At 45.6% G+C, this 21,196-nt stretch overlaps 1 protein-coding gene and 1 pseudogene across 1 annotated transcript; one reads left to right on the plus strand and one right to left on the minus strand.

Moving 5' to 3' along the window:
• Window positions 1-4,711: 4,711 nt before the first annotated feature.
• Window positions 4,712-19,403, minus strand: LOC129045957 (uncharacterized; annotated as a pseudogene).
• On the plus strand, window positions 18,861-19,641 carry LOC123847760 (histone H3.3A-like). Its single transcript, XM_045879530.3, has 2 exons — window positions 18,861-18,915; window positions 19,218-19,641. Exons 1-2 carry the CDS (start codon window positions 18,861-18,863, stop codon window positions 19,628-19,630), a joined length of 468 nt encoding a protein of 155 aa, XP_045735486.1. The 3' UTR covers window positions 19,631-19,641.
• Window positions 19,642-21,196: the final 1,555 nt, after the last annotated feature.

Genomic DNA, 21,196 nt, shown 5'->3' on the forward strand with positions numbered 1-21,196 from the left:
GGCTTCCATCCCAAGTTCCTGACTCTTTCTCTATCAACTGCTCATAGCTGGGACCACTGACTTCACTGACCCCTAGCTCTCAATGCGGGTTCCTGAGCCAGTGCTCAGGCAGTAAGTAAAGAGTTAGCAATCTGCCCCCTTCCTGTGGGGTTTAGGGATCCTGACCCTGGGTTCCCATCTTGGTCCCAGCTGTGCTTGGTAGCCAATCCCATGGGGTTGGGGAGGAGGGTGTCCAGAGGCTCGGAAGAAGCCCAGAGCTCCATCCACGGGACAGGGCTTCTGAGTGGTTCTTGCTGATCTCTCTTCTCAAGAGCTGGAATTCTGGACAGGGAATCTAAGATCCAGACTCAGGATCACCGGATGCCTGGATTTCTGGGCTGCTCCCTCGTCTCCAGATGGGAACCCGCTGCCACCTAGAACCTAAATGAAGGTTGGGAGCTGACCCTCTGTTAGTGTTCCAAAACATCTTCCCTCTCCTATTTCCCATGGTGGGCTGAGCCTAGACCCTCTCCCCGCTCCCTACCTGCTGTTTTGCCAAAAAAAAGTCCTGCCTAGGTGTTGGTCTTAGGTTTTAACAAGTGGCTTTACTAATTTGTTTTTCTGTCTATACCTATATTCAGATGTGATTTCTCGCATTATACCTCTCCAAACTGCCAGACCCACTAGTATTTTAGTAGCGTTCTCTAATTTAGCGTTCTCTGCTCTCATTTCAGATTTACCGGGGCCCCACCTAACAATAAAAACAATAAAGCGGACAGATCCCTGGGGCACCTGGCTGGCTCAGTCGGTAGAACATGGGCCTTGGAGCAGTGTGAGGACGAGCTGAGAACGACCCCTGGAAGGGCCAAAGCCAGCACGCTGCTGCATCCTCACGACGAGCGCCGACATCCCGCCCCACCCCCACCCCCAGCAGCCACCACGCCCAAGAGAAAGGCTGCAGGGGAGGCGAAAGGAGATAAAGCCAAGGTCAAGGATGAGCCACACTGAAGATCTGCAAGGTCATCTGCTAAGCCTGCGCTTCCAAGCCAGAGTGCAAGCCTAAGAAGGCCCCTGCCAAGAAGGGAGAGAAGGTACCCAAGGGGAACGAGGGGATGGCTGACGCGGGCAGGGATAGGAAGAAGCCTGCAGAAAACGGAGATGCCCCAACACGCCAGGCACAGAAAGCTGAAGGGGGCTGGGCATGCCAAGAAAAGCGCGTATTTCTGGTAACTGTGGACTTCTGGCGGCTGCACAGTTTGCAAATGCTACTTTTTATCAAGTTTTATTATATATATAAAAAAAGAACGTATGAGTCTTGATCTCCAGGTGGTAAGTTCAAGCCCCGCCTTGGGTGTAGAGAGTACTTAAAAATAAAATCTTTAAAATAAAAAAATTGACCACAACCCCCGTGCCCAGCACTGACCTAAGTGCTTGACACCCTCCCCGTGAGGTCCATGCTCTTTTCCTCTTGACGGGTGAGGACACCGAGGCTCAAGAGGTTCACCCAGGATGGACAGCTGGTGCATGACAGAACCGAGATTGCGACCAGAGCGGCCTCATCCCGATGCCTGTGCTCACAACTCTGATGAGACAGGTGAGTGGCCCACACAGGTGTGCAGACCGCCGTGGGGTGAGCAGTCACAGCTGAGTTCCTGGGCAGTGGCAGGTACTTTGGAAGGTTTTATTACATTTCCAAGTTACATGTGATTTTTTTTTTCCTCTAGGAAATCCAAAGGGCCCATGTCCATCCTATTCCATCTTCCCCAGGGCTTTGCCATCCATACTTGACAACATTCTGCGAGCAACTATGGGAAAGACAAAGAATAAGTGGATATAGCTTCTGCCTTCAAAGGGTTTCGGATGCAGGAGATGAATGGGGGACGAAGTTAGTGCTGCGTGAGGTTTTAAGTGCATTTCTGGGCTGTTTCCTCTTGTTGCCAGAAGTGACAGGACTCAGGTTATTCTGCTCAAAAGCTCAAATCGCAGAAAGGCCTCGAATTCAACAGCTGATGGCTAGGTTTTAGGAGTACACGGTTTTTTGTGTGTTTTAAGGGGCAAGGATAAGACTTGAGGGTAGGGTGGTGCTGTTACTATCAGTTTCCGTGAAATGTTGCAATCTGCCCCTGGCCAGGGATAAGCTCTCCTTAAAGGTCCTCTAGCAAGGAGAATCGATTTTAGATCTTGGTCATCGTAGAAGCCATTCCACTCCCCAGTTCCTCTGGCCTGCTTCAGCGCTGTTGTTAGGTTCAGTCTGGCAAACGTCTGTTGAGGGCCCACTATGAACCAGATCGGATGTCAGGAAAGGCGGGGGTGTGGCGGCGGGGGTGGGGCTCAAGCTGCAGAGGGCGTGGTCTCTGACCTGGAGGGATTTGTCCCTCAGGTAGGACAGATTTGTCAGTAAAAGCCGCTCAGTGCGGTGGCAGAGGTCCAGAGAACAAGCTGCCCAGACGGGGGATTTAAAGCCGTTCTGGAGTGTGGTGTAGTGTGGTGTGTGTGTGTGGACGTGTGTGTCTATCTCTGTGTTTCTGCGTATGCGTCTGTGTGTATCTGTGCGTGTCTGAGTGTGTCTGGGTCTGTGTGTATATCTTCCTTGAAGACAAGACACCTCACCCAAACCTCGGGAGGAGATTCCCGGCCAAGAGGAGGGCACAAACAAGGGCACAGAGGCAACAGGTGATACACAAAGCCCCATAAACTGGGCTGTGAGGTGGGGAGGTCAGGAAGAAGCCAGCAGGGGTCAGGACTGGAGGCCCATGGATGTTGGCTGAAGCCCTCCGGTTAATCCTGTAATGGAACGGGGCTGTGGGAAGCAGGAGAAAGACGTGGTTACATTAGCCCCTCGACGACACTGCTCTGGTGGCAGTCTGGAGACCAGAGTGATGGGGGGCTGGGGTGGTGGTGGGACGCTGAGGGAAAACAGTCCAGGAGAGAGGCAGTCAGGGCTCGAATTCCAGCAGGGAGCGAGGAAGGAGAGAAGGCCCCACACCATCCTGCTATCCCAAACCCAACAGACACTTCCATCTCCTCCTCACAGCCTCCTCTCCACCCTTGTCAGCCTTTCCCCAGCAGCGCCCGGCCAGGAGGCCCATCCAGGCTTCTGAAGGGCTCTCCTTAAACACCTGGGAAGAGAGGATGCGGGGAGGGGAAGAGGCCGAGTGAGGGAGTTGGCAGAAGCAGCCCACCGCTGCCTCCCACTTTGAGGGTCTTTGTCTGACCGCTGCGCAGTTTCACTTGCTCTTTGCAGTTCACTCAGCCCAGTTACTGCTGTCAGCTTAACTGACCTACACATGGAGACACCTATGATGGGTTAGCTATGCTGTTACAGGGACAGGGGTTCTAACTCGAGGAGGTTTTACAACACATATTCCTTTCTTTCTCTCTCTCCCTCCCTCCCTCTCTCCCTTTCTTTTCTTTTTTCTTCCTTTCTTCCTTCCTTCCTTTCGTTTTCTTTCTTTCTTTCTTTCTTTCTTTTTTTTTTTTAAAGATTTTATTTATTTATTTGACAGAGAGAGACACAGCGAGAGAGGGAACACAAGCAGGGGGAGTGGGAGAGGGAGAAGCAGGCTTCCCGCTGAGCAGGGAGCCCGATGCGGGGCTCGATCCCAGGACTCTGGGATCATGACCTGAGCCGAAGGCAGACACCCAACGACTGAGCCACCCAGGCGCCCCTCTTTCTTTCTTTCTTTTCTTTCTTTCTTTCTTTCAGATTTTAAGTAATCTCTATACCCAACATAGGGCCTGAACTCACAACCTCGAGATCAAGAGTCACACCCTCTAAGGACAGAGCCAGCCAGGCGCCCCACAACAACATTTCTTTTTCCTTCTAATGGAAACATGTTTCCTCCTCCCTCTCCCACACTCCCTCTCTTGCCGGGCTCCAGGTTGCCCAGATGAAGATCCTGTGCCCACTCGGTGGGAGATTCCTGGTACCTCAGGAACAGGCTTCTACTGTTTCCTTATAAGAGAGTTTCCTTATAAGAGCTTATTCTTTGCTTCTAGAAGTCATTTCAATAAATATCCATCAGATTAGACTCTCATTTAAATAGTATTTGTCGGGGGGAGAGGAGTAATTAAAACGTAATGAGACGGTTAGCAAATGGATCTGGGACTTTTCAACTTTCTTATTCTGGTGAAATCAAAACCAACAGGCATTTTTAAGCCCCTGATCTGCCAATGCATCGCAAGGAAATGGGGCTGGTATGTGGATGAGCAAGAGAACAGCCCGGTCCTGTCCTCCACGACGTAGGTCCACAGGCCCGGGGAGCACAGGGGAGAGGAGCTGACTGTGTCCGAGGAAGTTGGGGGTGCCTGTGTCCGAACTGGGTTTTTAATTAAGTGGATGTTTGACAGTCAAAGACCAGGGCATTCAGAGCTGAGGAGACCGTGTGACCAGTGTGGCATGGGAGGAAATGATGCTGGGCCGGGGAGAAGTTAGGGGAGGCTGAAGGCCTGTGTTGTGGGGAGTGGTAGGGAGACACAGCTGGCAAGGTGGCTCAAGGGCTGAATGCAAAGGCCCTGGGGCACCAGCACCAGAGTTGGGCTGTACTTAAAGCAAAAGCAACCAGGAGTCCTCAAATGTGTGCAGGCCTGAGGTATTTCGTGTTTTAGGAAGGCAACTATTTCGTGTTTGGAGAGAGAGGACATGGTGAGAATCAATCTGGAAGCTGTTAGAAGATAAAGACGAGGAAGCCTGCTTTAGGCAGAGGGATGCAGGGAAAGGGACATGTCTAGAGATACGTAGGACGTAGAGCTGTGCTGAGCTGGGTACAGACGGCACAGGAAGGAGTAAAGTCTGATAGAAAGCTTGCTGGTTTGGGAAAATAGGTGCCTACCACGCACTGCGCCAGGATACCTGAGGAGAGCTAACGCTTTTATCAACTGCCTTCTGGGATCATCTCAAGCGAATCTAAGAATGGAATCGCCTACAGATGTGGCAGAAGGCAAAAGGAAGAGCTAAAGGAGGGCATATACGAAGGGAGGTTTGTTCTTTGTGCCCAGATGGAATCTGCGAGTTTTTCTAAGGCCTGCAATTTTGCCGTTGGTGCCAACCACTGTCTGGGGTATAAAGTGGGACTCACTCCAGACTCCCACATGAGACATTTCTGGGAGACCCGTTGGATGAGAGCACACGACGAATGCAATGCTGGAAGCACATTGAGGGGGAGCTCTCTAGAAAGCAGCTGGAGTCTAGATTAATAGGAGATAGATAGGCTGGAAATCTAGGCTGCAAATAATTAGCATCCCAGAGCCACTTGGAGCTGGGGGCACAGGTGAAATCACCAAAGGAGGGCCTGGGACAGGAACCCAAGGAACATCAGCATTCGGGGAGCCGCTGGGAGGGGTGGCAGTGGAAATGAGGCATGAAGAGGACAAGGAGAGAACAGAGGCCAGGAATCTGCCATATGATGGACCAGGCTGGTTAAGGGCAAGTAGAGGCCGTGAGGGTAAACTTGCACAGTGGGAGCATGGGGAGTTGGGCAGGACGTGGTGTGTGGGCCTCAGCAACGCTGGGCACATTGCAAGTCGGGCAGTTACATGTGGACTCCTGTGCCCCTGTGTGCTAACATCTCCCAATCCAGACCCAGTGCTTGGCCCACAACTCATGGCTCCGAGGGAGGCTGCTGCCTTGACCTTTTGGGGCTCAGGCTGCTGGGATCAGAGGTAAGAAAGAAGGGGTCTTATAACTTCCCTTCACTCATCTGTGGGCTAAGAGCTTTTGGACCACTGGGCCAACGCCACTCTCTTTTTTTTGCACTGAGAAAAACTATCAGTGTAGATACCATGCAAAGCTTTTTCTGAGCGTGGCTTTGATCTTGTGGTAGCAACATTCCAAGAGAAAAATAAGAAAAAAACCTTCTTAAGAATCTGGTGCTTGTTGGCTGAGAGATTGGGTGTTGTGCGGATTGATGAAAGTCCCAAGGCTCAGCAGTTCAGGGGAGAAAGCAGGCCTTTGCTATCAGAAGAACCGCACTGCATGTTCTCATCCCGGCAACCCAGCTGCTGTCTTCATGGTTAAGCACCTCTAATGGCTCCCATGTGTCAGCTGGAAATTTTACTTAAACCAAAGGAATAAACAGCAATACGTCACAGTGTCACGAAGAGTTTCTGCCCCTTTGTGCACATTACGAGCGAATCACGTCTGCTAGAATTCTATCCTATGCGCCAACAGACTTCTTTTTTTTTTAAAGGATTTTATTTATTTATTTGACAGAGAGACACAGCGAGAGAGAGAGCACAAGCAGGGGGAGTGGGAGAGAGAGAAGCAGGCTTCCCGCCGAGCAGGGAGCCCGACGCGGGGCTCGATCCCAGGACCCCGGGATCATGACCTGAGCCGAAGGCAGACGCTTAACCGACTGAGCCATCCAGGCGCCCCTAACAGACTTCTTAATACATGTATGATGTCTTATAATCAGCTCTGAAGATTTTTAATGTGGGAATGTGATGGAATGGGGTTGGAGAACTTAACGATGACATAAAGGTTCTACAAGTCAAACCATTCTCTCTTTCTACCTTTCATAATCCCACTGAAACAATAAATATATTAGTATTAATATGTACATATATTAGCATGTTTATTTCTTTGGTTAAATAAAAACCCAAATGGACAGGAAGTTGATTTTATAAGTTTTTTTTTTAAGATTTTATTTATTTATTTGTCAGAGAGAGAGAGAGAGAATACAAGCAGGGGGAGTGGGAGAGGGAGAAGCAGGCCCCCCAGCTGAGCAAGGAACCCAATGCGGGGCTCGATCCCAGGACCTTGGGATCATGACCTGAGCCGAAGGCAGACACTTAACCGACTGAGCCACCAAGGTGTCCCTGATTTTAGAAGTTTTTAACTTCTAAAGCAAGATAGGATAGTTATTAGCCTGAAATAAATCCAAGAAAATTACAATCCTTTTGGTGGATTGGGACCAAATGCAGATTTTTCAAGAAGTAAAGAGGCATTTAACTCACAATTTTTCTTTTTAGGAAATTAGTATTTTTTATTTGATTAATGCTAGAAATCGATCACGTCCACATTCTGCCCTTTCCTCTTATCAATTCAGAAAATAGAATATATTCCATCTGTTGTCTCTCCCCTTACCCCACATCTTCTTAATCTCGTTAAGGCAGAATTGCTAAATAATAATAGTTGATGTTAGTTTCTGATGAGAACTGGATCATTATAGAGATTGAGGAACATCCAACACTCATGACCAAAGAAGGAGGCTGTGTACATGGGAAATCTGTGAAGTCTCATTTTGACAATTTTATTTTGACAACTTGTTCCCTTTGTTAAATTTTTTTTTTTTTTTCTGGCCTGAACTTGAGCCATTAGGGTCATTTTTGTTCTGGATGTTTTTGGTTCTCATTCACTTATTTACTGGTGTCTAAGGTCTGGACTTGTGCCCCTGGCACCTACCACCGTCTGCCATAGACATGGGGCTCACTCCAGACCCCCACCTGCGTGCCATTTCTGGGAGACTCTCAGGGACTGCACTGGGCCTTGGGCTATACAAGTGGGCTCTTGCGGGCAGGGACCTCAGGTCCCCAAGAGGTGTAATAGGAGAATCCTGTCTGGATAGATTCTCCAGTGTCTCTGACCTGCACTAGAAATATATTTTGAGAATCTTCTAGTTGAAACCGTCTGTTACATGTGATGAGAACAATGTCACCTATTCTTTTTCTTATTTGTCATGGCTCCCAAGAATCACGGAGATGCTTTTCAGACCAAAGTATTGGGGAACTTATTGCCTCAAACTTTCAGGACAGAGATGAAGGAGCTAAACATAGGGCAAAGGCACATTGCTAGTTTAACCCTTCTTTTTTATTTCCTAAAAGACAAGACTCAAGTGATTCTGGGTTAGAAGAGTAAGCGTACACACAGTCCAGTAGAGCTTGGTGCCGGAACGTTCTAGAAGATTCTGATCCAGTGGTGTCTCGTTACAATATGAAAACCTGAAAAATCGATGTAGCTTCAACTTCATGTGGTGAAATAACATGGGTATTTGGGAAATGTAATACTGACTATGAATTTTAACATTAACTACCATGTATTAGCCCTTCGTTGTTCCAGGTTCTCTATTTCCTGCTTTGCATATGTGCTCGCCTCAAAGTCAAATCCGAGGATCAATCACGGTAGTCGTCACCTACTTCTCGGGGTCAGCACATCTGCTTCTCCTCACTTCCCTGCTTGCTACCTTCATTTCTATTTTGTTCATCTTGATGCATACACTTTCTTTATCTTCACCCACTTCAAATTTCTTTTGGAAAGAGGCAGCATTCTGCATTCAGTTTTGGAATGATTTGTTTCTAAAGAGTAATTCATTGTGAAGGCTTTAGTTTGTCTTCACTTCTAAAGAAATCAATGTTTTACCTGGAAGGAAGACAACAGCCATTCTTGTTGAATTGTTCTGCTAATGTTTGCTTTGTAAACAGTAGTATTTTATGCAAACAAATTGGAAAGTCTTGATTTGGGCCCCGTAGGGGCAAAGGTCTTCCTTCTCTCACTAAGTATCCTTTGGTAGGGCTTCCTGAGGGGAGCTTTGTCATTTCCACCCCCTTGTGGATCATAAGGTACACCGTGGGGTGGGTTGTCTCCTAGAATGAAGTCTGACTTACTCTCCTTTTCAATGTAAATAGCGTGTATTCATACACACAATCTTCACACTTGTACTTTATGAATAATTTCTATGTATGCATATAGCATATGTGTAATCATTTCTTTAAGCTGTTTCATCTCTCCCTGAAGGACCCTCCATAATTACTGCAAAATACTTTTGTACAATGACCCAACTGAAATATAAACCGTTCAAAAAGAATTTAGATTTTCAGAGAGGAGGAGAGTTGCCCATTGACAAGGACTCTGGCCTTTGGCAAGCTGCTTCTGAGGGAGCTGTCGGAAACCTGAGAGGGATAAGGAACACCTTCGCTTAAGGGGCTCCCTGCCTTCACCTGGGTGGTGTTAAGCTGGGGTGGCTACTCCCTCTGGAGCAGAGATCCCATTATTTATCACAGGCACACTGCCTTTGGGAAAGTAGGGAGGAGACAGTTGGGTCCCTGCTCAGAAACTGGTGTTGTGGACTCAAAGATCCTCTCAAGAATTTCCAGATGCCTTCAAGCAAGGTCTATTGGAAATACACAACAGAGCAAACGATCCTGAGAGTCTGAAGGGGAAGGCAGTTCAAAGTCGCTAAAAGGGGGCTTTGTTATTAAGAGAGTCTTAATCTGGTAAGGCTCTAAGGTAAACCCCATAGTCAGACTTGATGTTTTTGTGTTTTAATGTTTGTTCTGGTGAGGTACTATTTTCACCCAGCAGGGTTAAGAGTGGGTGGGAAGGATGGACCTTAAGGCAATGGAAGGATTTTTACTTATTTTCTACCTGTATTGCCTGGAAAATGCTTCCCTTGTAATGTCAAGTAGTACAAAGTAAACCCGAGCAGTCTTGTGTATTTACATTGGGGCCTTAGTTATGCAAAAATATGGATGGGTAAAACATTAGTAGAAAATATAATAAAATGGTACCAGTGGTTGTCTCTTTATGTTGGGGTTGTAAATGTTTCCTTTTGCTTTTCTTTTTTCTAAATCTCATGTACTAAATGAGACATATTTATAATGAAACTGAAATCTGGAAAAAAAATCCTAGCCTTATTTTGCAATTTATACCACACATTTTTGTCAGAAAAATTCCATCAAATGTAATTAATAGTGTTCAACCTTGGGGGTATGTGTCAGCTGGGAAGCTTTTACGTTTTTCAGGGACTGCAAAGTCTGGCATGCGGAGCTGATGAGCAGCCAAGGTTGAGGACCATTGAGCTGATGGTCGCCAAAGACTTTCTCATTAATCTGGGTCTAACCCTCCTGTGAGGTCCGTGACAAACAGGACTCTAGACTAGAATCACTGAAGCTGAAGGGAGTGTCTGCAGCTCCCTGCTGTATGAATGGTGGATAACAGAGTGTGTGGGTCTCCTGGGTGCATCCATTTGAACAGGAGTCCCCACTGAGGTTTCCATGTCACTTACTAGCTTAATGGGAACTGGAAAAGAGTCAAAGTTAATTCTTTTTTTTTTTTTTTTTAAGATTTTATTTATTTATTTGACAGAGAATGACACAGCGAGAGAGGGAACACAAACGGGGAGTGGGAGAGGGAGAAGCAGACTCCCCGCCGAGCAGGGAGCCCGATGCGGGACTCGATCCCGGGACTCCAGGATCATGACCTGAGTCGAAGGCAGCCGCTTAACCAACTGAGCCACCCAGGTGCCCTCAAAGTTAATTCTTAACGCAATATTCATTCAAATTTTTTTAAAAAGTGCAGATCTCACAGCACTCTCGGAAATGGGAGAGGATTTGTGAAATAAAATATATAAGACCCTGCAGGTCAGGATTCACCTCTTCAGATGATTGATATTAACCAATAGATCAATCATGACAACTTTTTTTCTTTTTAAAAATTTTATTTGAGAGAGTGAGAGAGCACAAGCAAGGGGAGCAGCAAAGGGAGAGGGAGAAGCAGGCTCCCCGCTGAGCAGGGAGCTAGACTCGGGGCTCCATCCCAGGACCCCAGGATCATGACCCCAGCCGAAGGCTTAACCAACTGAACTATCCACGCTCCCCGACCATGACAACTCTCAAGCTAAATATTCAGGAAGGCATCTTTTTAGCTAAGTGTGTGTGTAGGAGGGTGGGTGGATGGCCGGGTGGTGGTGGTAGTGATGGTGACCAGGACCTGAAACGTAATATGGGAAATGACACAAATTCCTCAAGGCTTGGACTGCAATAAAGATAGATGTAAATCAACACAAAGGAGATTTTGATCTAAAAGTATGATCAGGGGTGCGTGGGTGGCTCAGTCGGTTAAGCCTCTGCCTTCGGCTTAAGTCATGATCCCAGGGTCCTGGGATCGAGCCCCACATCGGGCTCCCTGCTCAGCAGGGAGTCTGCTTCTCCCTCTTTTACTCCCCTGCTTGTGCTCTCTTTCTGTCAAATAAATAAATTAAGTCTTTAAAAAAATAAAAGTAAGATCATTGTTTATGTAAAGTCTTCTCTCTTAATTACCTTCTCCATCGGAAAAGAGAATATTTTCAGATTCTAGTGGCTATCATAAATGAAAGTTTCCCAAAATCCAGCCATCCAGAAAAGCAAATTCATTTTCAAATGCGTGAATAGGAGACACAGATGGGGTGTCCCTCAGCCACTGCTCCCCTTTCCAGGAGTTTCCAGCTGCAGTCATACTTGCCTTCCTAGCTATGGTTGATGAGACTAGCAGTGGGTCGAGCAGAAAGTCTCCATCCTGAGAGTTCTGAATTGGGACTGTGAGATGCTAGGTAGTCATTCCTGCAGGTCAGTGAACAGAGGACACATAAACCAGGGAGTGAGGGCAACCGTGGTGGGTCATGTGCACACATCAGCAGTGATGACCGGTTTGCTGAGACCAATGGAGTGGACGATGTGAGGGAACTCAAGCGAGGGAAGCCGACTGCCGGCTTCTTGGTCCAGTCCTCTGTGGGTCCCACCTCTGCTTGATGCCCTTAGATTCCATTAGCCATCTCGAGAGCCTTCCATAAGGGCCTTTTTGCTTCAACTAGTTTAAAGTGATGTCTTTACCTTGTAACCTAAAAGGCCTTGACTAGAAAAAATGGTAACCAAAGCAAAGTGCATAATCCAACCAGTAATTAACACTGAGAAAGAAATGTAAATGGAAGCAACATTAAGAATATATTAGTCATTTCTCTCTGCTGAGAATTTTAGAGCAGTCAGTCTTAGCTTTTTGGGAGTGGTAGCAGTTAGAATTCTTTAAGAAGCTGATGGAAGTTATAGACCTTCTGTTTAGGGGGGGAAAAAAACACATTTTGCATATAATCCATGTACCACCAGATAAGTACTTAGGTGATCAGTGTTTTGATTTGAGCCTTAATAAATGTACATAGATACCTGTCATTCTCATTGTGTCACCCATTTAGGTTATAAGCTTCTTTCTAAAGGAGGAAACCAGTTTTCTCTGTAAATTTTAGTTCCTTTTACTTGATGGCTCAGGCAGAATTACTCAATGAAGTTATTATCATCTGTTAAATTATGGGATATATATGGTATCAAAATACTTTTTTCTAATATTAAAATACTTTTTGAATGCAAATCATGATTTGTACCCCAAACATAAATGTCTTATTAAGGTGGATTAAGGGTACTTCACATTAAAATCAAATGCCCTCTTCTGTAGGCCAGGCTTTTCTTCCCTCTATTGAACTTGTAATTTATCGAAGGGCCCAAGTAGCTACAAGTCAGACAGTATTTGAATCCAGTCTCTACCACTTACCACATAACCTTGGGCAAGTTCTCTAGTCCTTTGAGACTAAATTTTCTCTCTGGCAAATGAGGTCAACAGTGGTATCTAATCACAAGGTTTTTGTGAAGTTTTAGTAAGATATTCCATTTAAAGCACTTGGCAAAATGCCTAGCGCAAGATAACAAATATTAATTTATTATCTAGATGAACTGACATAGAAATTTAGTCACAATATACGGTGAACTTGCTTCCCTTGGAAGGCCTTTTCTCCTGACTTGTCCTGCATACTTACACTGATAGAGTAAGGGCCAGGACTGAGGTAGGGTCAAGGTCCACTCAAGGTTTTCCTCCTTTGTGAAACTCCCTCCCTCTCTTAGACAGAACGAGTGACCTCTTCAGGCTTCCCTGGGTATTCCTCCTCACTGAACTGGAATCCACTGTGTAGTTGGGCTCCATCTCTAGACTCCGAGACAGGGACTGTATTAGTCTTCTCCTCTGTATCCCATAAGACAATTTATTGAATAAATACATGAGTAAAGAAACACAGAGCCAGTAGTGAAGGAGATTCCTACCCTTTCCCTCTTGTTGATCAGATCTCGAGGGAGAGCATGGGAAGAGGTTACATAAGTGAAGAGGTTGGTATGAGAATAAGAAGGATCCTACAAATTTAGGGAAAGACTGATAATTCCGTAGCCATGGTAACAAGGAGCCAAGAACTGTTTTTTTTTTTTTTTTAAGATTTTATTTATTTATTTATTTGAGAGAGAGAGCGAGAGAGAAAGAGCATGAGAGGGGAGAGGGTCAGAGGGAGAAGCAGGCTCCCTGCTGAGCCAGGAGCCCGATGCGGGGCTCGATCCCAGGACTCTGGGATCATGACCTGAGCCGAAGGTAGTCGCTTAACCAACTGAGCCACCCAGGCGCCCCAGGAACTGGTTTTAAGTCTCTTCAGTCTATCCGTGACAACTAGCTGAAGTGAACGTGCTTTTGCAAATCAACTGGTATTGTTTCTTGCTTATAAAAATCAGCCAACAGGGGCACCTGGGTGGCTCAGTGGGTTAAGCGTCTGCCTTCAGCTCAGGTCATTATCCCAGGGTCCTGGAATCGAGCCCCATGTCGGACTCCCTGCTTCTCCCTCTCCCCCCTGCTCATGTTCTCTCTCATTCTCCCTCTCAAATAAATAAATAAAATCTTAAAAAGAAAAAAAGAAAATCAGGTAATAAATTAGTATGGACCTGTTCTAGTAAAAATGCACCCGAGCACCAGCCAATCAATAGGTCTCACCCGAGCAACCACAGTTCCACAGATGATGTCAACCCACTCACACTTCTGAAAGCTCACCGATCCATGAATTCCACACTTCTCAAAAACCCTACATGAGATCAGCAGTCTGCTCTGTTCCCGGAGACCATGCCTGACAAGCACGGTTCTCCCTTACTAGAGCCAGCAATAAATTCAGTTTTGTTCTTTTTATCCAGATATTGGGAAACAGTCTCATCATCTTTTCCCAATTCTGATATAGACAATTTTTAAATTTTGTAAATTTCATATAACATAATTCACAATCTTAAACATTTTAGAGTGTATAATTCAGTGATTTTTAGTATAGTCACACTACTATGCAACCATCATCCCTGTTCAATTCCAGAATATTTCCTTTATCCTAAAAGGAAACTCTGTACTTCCCAACTGCCCTTTTCTTCACCACCTGCCAACCACTAGTCTACTTTCTGTCTCTGTACGCTTGCCTATTCTTGACACATCAGATGAGTGGAATCCTACAGCATATGGCCTTTTGGGTCTGGCTTCCTTCACTTCAGCATGTTTCAACGCTCATCCATATTGGAGGATGTATCCCTACTTCTTTCCTTTTCGTGGCCAAATAATATTCCACCGTATGGACGTAATACATAGTTTTTAATCCATTCTTCTGTAAATGGATACTTGGTTTGTTTTTACCTTTTGGCTGTTGTGAATAATGCTGCTGTGAACAACCGGTGTACAAATACCTGTTTGTGAGCACCTCTCTTCAACTGGTTGACAATTTTTTCTCAGGACTTTGACTGTATCACCCTAGGGGTGCCTGGCTGGCTAGGTCAGAGGAACGGGCGACTCCTGATCTCGGGGTTGTGAGCTGGAGCTCCACACTGGGTGTGGAGATTACTTTAAAATAAAATCTGAAAAATAAATAAACAAACCACCCTACTGCCTTCTAGCCTCCATGATTTTTTTTATTTCTTTTATTACTCAAAAATAAAATAAAAGTTAAAAATAACTTCATTTTTTTATTTAGCTTTCTGACTCTGTGCTTGAGCCTTCCACATTTCCACAGTGATTTTCTGCTCCTCGATAAGGAAAGCGTGCTTGATCCTGTCATGAACAAACTTAGCACACATGGAACCATCACAGGCCCTGCTGACATGTGTTTTCGTTTTAGACAACGTCATAAGAACCGTAGGTCTCACAGCACGAACTCCTCCAATCGGCCTGGGCCCATACCACCTGCGGATTTTGGGGCTTTCCCAACCTTCCTGGTACAGAGTTAAATGGTTCTACTCCCAGGGGTTCGGGACAGCCTAATTCTGCCAGAGGCTGTATCACAGGACAGCCTACGATCGTACGTCAAGTGCCGGACCGTTCTGAATGCCTGTGGATGCCAGCCCCAGGAGAGGAAAAAGCTCCATGATTTATGATGAGAAATCAGCCAGTAAGTTGACTGAGGATCCATTTTCCGTGATGAGTTGCTTGTCCAGAACAGGCAAATCCAGACACTGAGAGGAGACTGGTGATTGCCAGGGTTAGGAGGAAGAAGGAATGAGAAATAACTGCTCATGGGCATGGGGTTTGCTTTTTGGAGTGATGAAAATATTAAAAAAGAAATTAGTAATGATGTTTGCATAGCTCTGTGAATGTATTAAAATCCCCCAAATTGTCCATTTTAAAAGGATAAATTATGTCCTGAGCTGCTGTAGAAAACTCTAAATCGGATGTCTCAAAGGCATCTCAAAATCAATGTGCCCCACATCCAAGTCTTGTTCTTTAATATCAAACCCTGTCTTCTTCCTGGGCTCTGGAGCTCAGGGAGTAGACCACCATCCATCTACTCACACAATGGAAACCCTGGGTCATGTTTGCCAGCTTGTTACTCCCTTCCCCCAATATTTAGTCCATCCCTGAATCCTATCACTTTTACCTCCGAAATGGCTCTTTTCCCATCTGTCCCTATCTTTTTTTTTTTTTTAAGATTTTATTTTATTTATTTGAGACAGAGAGAATGAGAGACAGAGAGCATGAGAGGGAGGAGGGTCAGAGGGAGAAGCAGACTCCCTGCCGAGCAGGGAGCCCGATGCGGGACTCGATCCTGGGACTCCAGGATCATGACCTGAGCCGAAGGCAGTCGCTTAACCAACTGAGCCACTCAGGCGCCCTCATCTGTCCCTATCTTTAACGGTCCATCCCAAAGCCACCATCTCTCGTTAATGACCCCTCTCATCTGGCCTCCTCATGTATGCACTCTTGCCCCTCTTCAATTTGCCATCCCTGCTGCAGCTGGTGGCGCTGGATTGTTCAGCAGATAGACCAGGCACGTACTAACTAATTACATCAGCAAAGCAGGCCACTTACAAATTGAGGTAAAATTTCTTGGAAGATGTTGGTATTTTGTATCAGTTAGGATACAGCAGTTCTGTAAGTAACAGAAAAACCAGCTCGCGCTTGCTGAGATATTATCTCTGGAAGCACCTACATTTTTTCCCTATTGCCATCCTCTGTTCACATCCAGTGATAGAAGGACAGTCTCCCTCAAGGATAAGTTCTCCCCTTAGCTTGTATTAGGCAAATTTAAGGTATAGGCATACCTGTGGACCAGGGAAAGGCCAAACACTCGTTGGCATGGACTGACTGAGGTCTACCTGTGGACTGGATGGACAGCTGAATAAAACTTGAGAATCTGCTAAGGAGGAGGAAGACGGGGATGGGCACTTACCCTTGATCCAATAATATGGCTCTTCTTTTAGGCAAGACTTGAAATATAGGGAAGGGGCCCTGATATATTGCAGAAAGAGGAAGCTAACTTTAGCAAAATATCATTTACAGCACGAGGTTTCCCTCTTCATATTTCAAAATTCAAAGGCATTTTCTGTCATCTGGCACAAACAAAATGTAACAATTTATCGTAATTCAGTAAAGAGCTTTCCGATTTTTCTTACTGCATTGTGATAAAGTTAAAATGTAAAGATCATATGGGATCAAGTGTGGGTTATTCTTTTTCCAGTTATAAAATATATTGAGCACTACGGCAGAGGTTCACTAACCAGAGGGGTAAATACAAGTCAAACACTTCCCTTTTGGGCTCTACACATTTAAGCAATATATACCACACATCTACAATTGTGCCAGTCAGCCTTAAGTAAAAAGAAAACATATTTTAGGCACAGTTATAGGGTAAGCTGAAAGACCTAAAACCATTCTTTCAGCTAATAGACCTAGATATATTATAGGTAATTGAACTCTAAAAATCTGCTCTATTAAAAATCAAGTGCATTTAACCCAGAGATAAGGGGTTCTATGTGTCATCTTTATAAAAATGAAATTTTATTCACCTGACAGTATATATAAGTCACCAGCAAGCATTGCGGTGCGTTATTCCCCTACCTTTGTGTGGTTGGCAGCTCGTGGAAGTCTGTGGTAGAAGCTCTCTTCCCTAGGTAGCCAGGATCCATAGCTGGTCAGTTAAAGAGAAAAGTCAGTTAAAGTGGGGAATCACAAACTTATAATAAGTAGCCTTAAAATGTTATTTTTTTTTTAAGATTTTATTTATTTATTTGAAGAGAGAAACACAGCGAGAGAGGGAACACAAGCAGGGGGAGCGGGAGAGGGAGAAGCAGGTTTCCCGCCGAGCAGGGAGCCCGATGCGGGGCTCGATGCGGGGCTCGATCCCAGGATCCTGGGATCACGACCTGAGCCGAAGGCAGACGCTTAACGACTGAGCCACCCAGGCGCCCCTCAAGGTCAATTCTTAAATTGGACTATGTACCAGCGTTTTTCAAAGTGAAGATCCTGGGTCACCTCCATCAGAACCACTTAAGATGGTCCTATCCCAGTTTGTCTAAGGCCAAGAATCAGCATTTTGGAGAGTACCCTTGTTGATGCTTCAGTCCACTGCAGTTTGAGAATCACTGGGCTACGTAATTAAATAGGTGCATTTTATTTATTTTATTTTTTTTTTTAAAGATTTTTTATTTATTCATTTGTCAGAGAGAGAGCACAGCAGAGGGAGAAGCAGGCTCCCTGCTGAGCATGGAGCCCTATGAGGGACTCGATCCCAGGACCCTAGGATCATGACCTGAGCCGAAGGCAGACGCTTAACGACTGAGCCACTCAGGCGCCCCTAAAATGTTATTTTTAATTAAAAACATACAAGTCCTTTCATCCAGCATTCCTTTGATATCGGGCTAAAAGGCCTTTTCTTGGAGTGGCGTCTACAGATGGGGGCGGTACATAAGACATGCATTAACACCAGCAAGTACTGCTGTCAATTTTAGTTTCAGTGGAGTGAGGACTCAAGACACCTGTGGAGAAAACTGAGGGCAGAATTCCGATGGATTCCTCCGCCTAAACTTACACATTTGTTTCGCCCACACCTAATTCCACAACAGATTTTCTTAAGGCGTGATAAAGACCTATCTTTAGAGAGAGGCCCTGATATCAGATAGGTCTTTATCAGGTCTTCCCAAGCATTCAACTTATTTTCATAGAGATCACAACTCTCTTCATGCTCCTCTTTGTCTGCTTTGGGTAATATTGAATTAAATTATGTAATTACTAAGCAAAACTTGCATAAACAAGTTTGGGAACAAACGACTGACTTTTGGAAAGCATACAACTCAGGAAGAAGTGATTAGCCCATCAGGGACTAGCCTACTTACTGGTTGTAAAAATTGCATGGGCCTTCAGCATTAGGAATGTTTTTCACACAGAACAGGGACTGGTTCAAAGGTCTGAGCCAGAGGAAGGCAGAGTTGGTTCTAGAAACAGAAAATCTAAATTCAGAAACAGCATTTACATTTATATGAAGTTATGAAACTCCTTTGAGAGGAATGCTAATGAATAGGATTTGAGCAAACTTTTTTTTTTAAGATTTTTTTTTTATTTATTTGACAGAGAGAGACACAGAGAGAGAGAGGGAACACAAGCAGGGGGAGTGGGAGAGGGAGAAGCAGGCTCCCCGCAGAGCGGGGAGCCAGATGCGGGGCTTGATCCCAGGACCCTGGGACCATGACCTGAGCCGACGGCAGACGCCTAACAACTGAGCCACCCAGGCGCCCCTGAGCAAACCTTTCTTTACGGAGTTTGCAGTAGGGCCAGCCATGCTTCTCTGGGGGAGGGCATAATGCCTGAGCCTCCTGTTGGAGGTTGTTAGGGTCACTGGGTCTACTCTTGGTGAATGCTCTAAAATATTAAAATCTCTCTCTCTTTGAAGAAAGCAGGAAAGGAACTGTTCCTAGTTTATGTTTAAGAAAATACTGAAATCTAGCTTTTGGCTTTCAGCTCGAAGGAGGCCAAGGTCAGCTGTCTTCGGTTGTCCCCATTCCAGGTTCACCCAACATCAGCTGCCTCCATCATGCCGCCTAAGTTCGACCCCAACGAGATCGAAGTTGCATGGGTGAGGCGCACCGGTGGGGAAGTTGAGGCCACGTCTGCCCTGGCACGATCGGCTCCCCCTGGGTCTTTCTCCAAAAAACGTTGGTGATGACATCACCAAGGCAACAGGTGATTGGAAGGGTCTGAGGATTACAGTGAAACTGACATTCAGAACAGACAGGCCCGGATTGAAGTGGTACCTTCGGCCTCTGCCCTGATTATCAAAGCCCTCACGGGGCCACCAAGAGACAGAAAGGTGTTCGCAGCCGCCGTCGCTCGCCAACGCCAGCGCTGCCTCCAGCTCGCCGAGCTCCAGCCGAAGGAGAAGGGGGTTAAGCCGTGGCTCGTACAAAGCAGACTGCCTGCAAATCGACAGGTGGTAAAGCACCAAGGAAGCAGCTGGCTACAAAAGCCGCTCGCAAGAGTGCGCCCTCTACTGGAAGGGTGAAGAAACCGCATCGTTACAGGCCTGGGACCGCGGCACTCCGTGCAATCAGACGTTATCAGAAGTCCAGTGAACTTCTGATCCGCAAACTTCCTTTCCAGCGTCTGGTGCGAGAACTCGCTCAGGACTTCAAAACAGATCTGCGCTTCCAGAGCGCAGCTATTGGTGCTTTGCAGGAGGCAAGCGAGGCCTATCTGGTGGGCCTCTTTGAGGCCATCAACCTGTGTGCTATCCGTGCCAAACGTGTCACGATTATGCCAAAAGACATCCAGCTAGCGCGCCGCATACGTGGGGAACGTGCTTAAGAATCCACTATGATGGGGGCGCCTGGGTGGCTCAGTTGGTTAAGCGACTGCCTTCGGCTCGGGTCATGATCCTGGAGTCCCGGGATCGAGTCCCGCATCGGGCTCCCTGCTTGGAAGGGAGCCTGCTTCTCCCTCTGACCCTAACCCCTCTCATGTGCTTTCTCTCGTTCTCTCTCTCTCAAATAAATAAATAAAATCTTTAAAAAAAAAAAAAAATCCACTATGATGAAAAACATGTCATTTTTAAGAAAAAAATTTTTTTTTCTCTTCTTCCTGTTATTGGTAGTTCTGAACGTTAGATATTTTTTTCCATGGGGTCAAAAGGTACCTGAGTATATGATTGCAAGTGGAAAAAGAGGGGACAGAAATCAGGCATTGGCAGGTTTTCCATTGTCATTTGTGTGTGAATTTTTATTATAAATGCAGGGACATAAAGCATTAATGCAAGTCAAAATGTTTCAGTGAACACGTTTCAGCAGTTCAACTGTATAACAATTATAAATAAACCTGTTAAATTTTTCTGGACAATGCCAGCATTTGGATTTTTTTTTTTTAAGATTTTATTTATTTATTTGACAGAGAGAGACATAGCGAGAGCAGGAACACAAGCAGGGGGAGTGGGAGAGGGAGAAGCAGGCTTCCCGCAGAGCAGGGAGCCCGATGTGGGGCTCGATCCCAGGACCCTGGGACCATGACCTGAGCCGAAGGCAGACGCTTAACGACTGAGCCACCCAGGCGCCCGCATTTGGATTTTTTTAAAACAAGTAAATTTCTTATTGAAGGCAACAACAACAACAAAAAAAGACAGAAAGAAGCAGAAAAAACATTAAGCCCAGTGGAAAGAGCACTTTGGATGTGACTGTCAACGCTGCCCGACCGATGTGGCACTGATCTTGAGCCCGAGAAATCTCTGGAAACGCCCAGTCTGTGGGCTGCAATGTTGATGGCCGCCACCCTTGTGATATCACAGATGATATCAACAGTGGTGCAGTGGAATGCCCAGCTCGTCAAAAACTAGAAAGGAAAATATTTCAATAAAGAATCATTTGACAGCCGAAAAAGAAAAAAAATTATTGAAGTCTCAAGTAGCCTTAGTATGGGTCAGATTACTAAGGATAATAAAATTCTCCAAGAGAACCAATTTGCTAATCAAGAGGGGGAAAACGATCCTGTTTCCTGGTGCCCTCTTGTGATGAAACAGCAGGTCGACAGTAGGGATTATAAAGCTTTAAGATCCAAGTATCTGAAAGAGATCATCTCCCTTCATTAATGGTTGGACTGCACACTAAGAACCAGCCACCAAAATGATAAAAGCAGTGGTGCTTGAGGGAGGGCCATAGGATTAGAAGTACTTCCTCCCCACCTCCTAAATTATCTAAAATGAAATTATATTACTTTTGTAAGTAAAAACAACAAAAACACCACCACGATTTACCACAGTTAGTTAATAATAAGCAGAACCACTTTAAAGTTTTGGACAGAACGACCTATAGCCTTAACATGAGGACAGTTTTTTAGTAATTTTTTTTTTTTTTTAAAGATTTTATTTTTAAATAATCTCTATAC

Source organism: Mirounga angustirostris, unplaced genomic scaffold (genome assembly GCF_029215605.1).
Source record: "Mirounga angustirostris isolate CCGP_5_RB_7025 unplaced genomic scaffold, mMirAng1.0.hap1 SCAF_2, whole genome shotgun sequence".
Classification (NCBI taxonomy): Eukaryota; Metazoa; Chordata; class Mammalia; order Carnivora; family Phocidae; genus Mirounga; species Mirounga angustirostris.

What these genes read in the sequence shown, in the direction of transcription:
- LOC123847760 (XM_045879530.3), top strand. Translation starts at nt 18,861, where the DNA reads ATGCCGCCTAAGTTCGACCCCAACGAGATCGAAGTTGCATGGGTGAGG. An exon ending in TGCATGGGTGAGGCGCACCG is followed by an intron (nt 18,916 to 19,217) that starts GTGGGGAAGTTG and finishes AAGGGGGTTAAG; the next exon opens with CCGTGGCTCGTACAAAGCAG.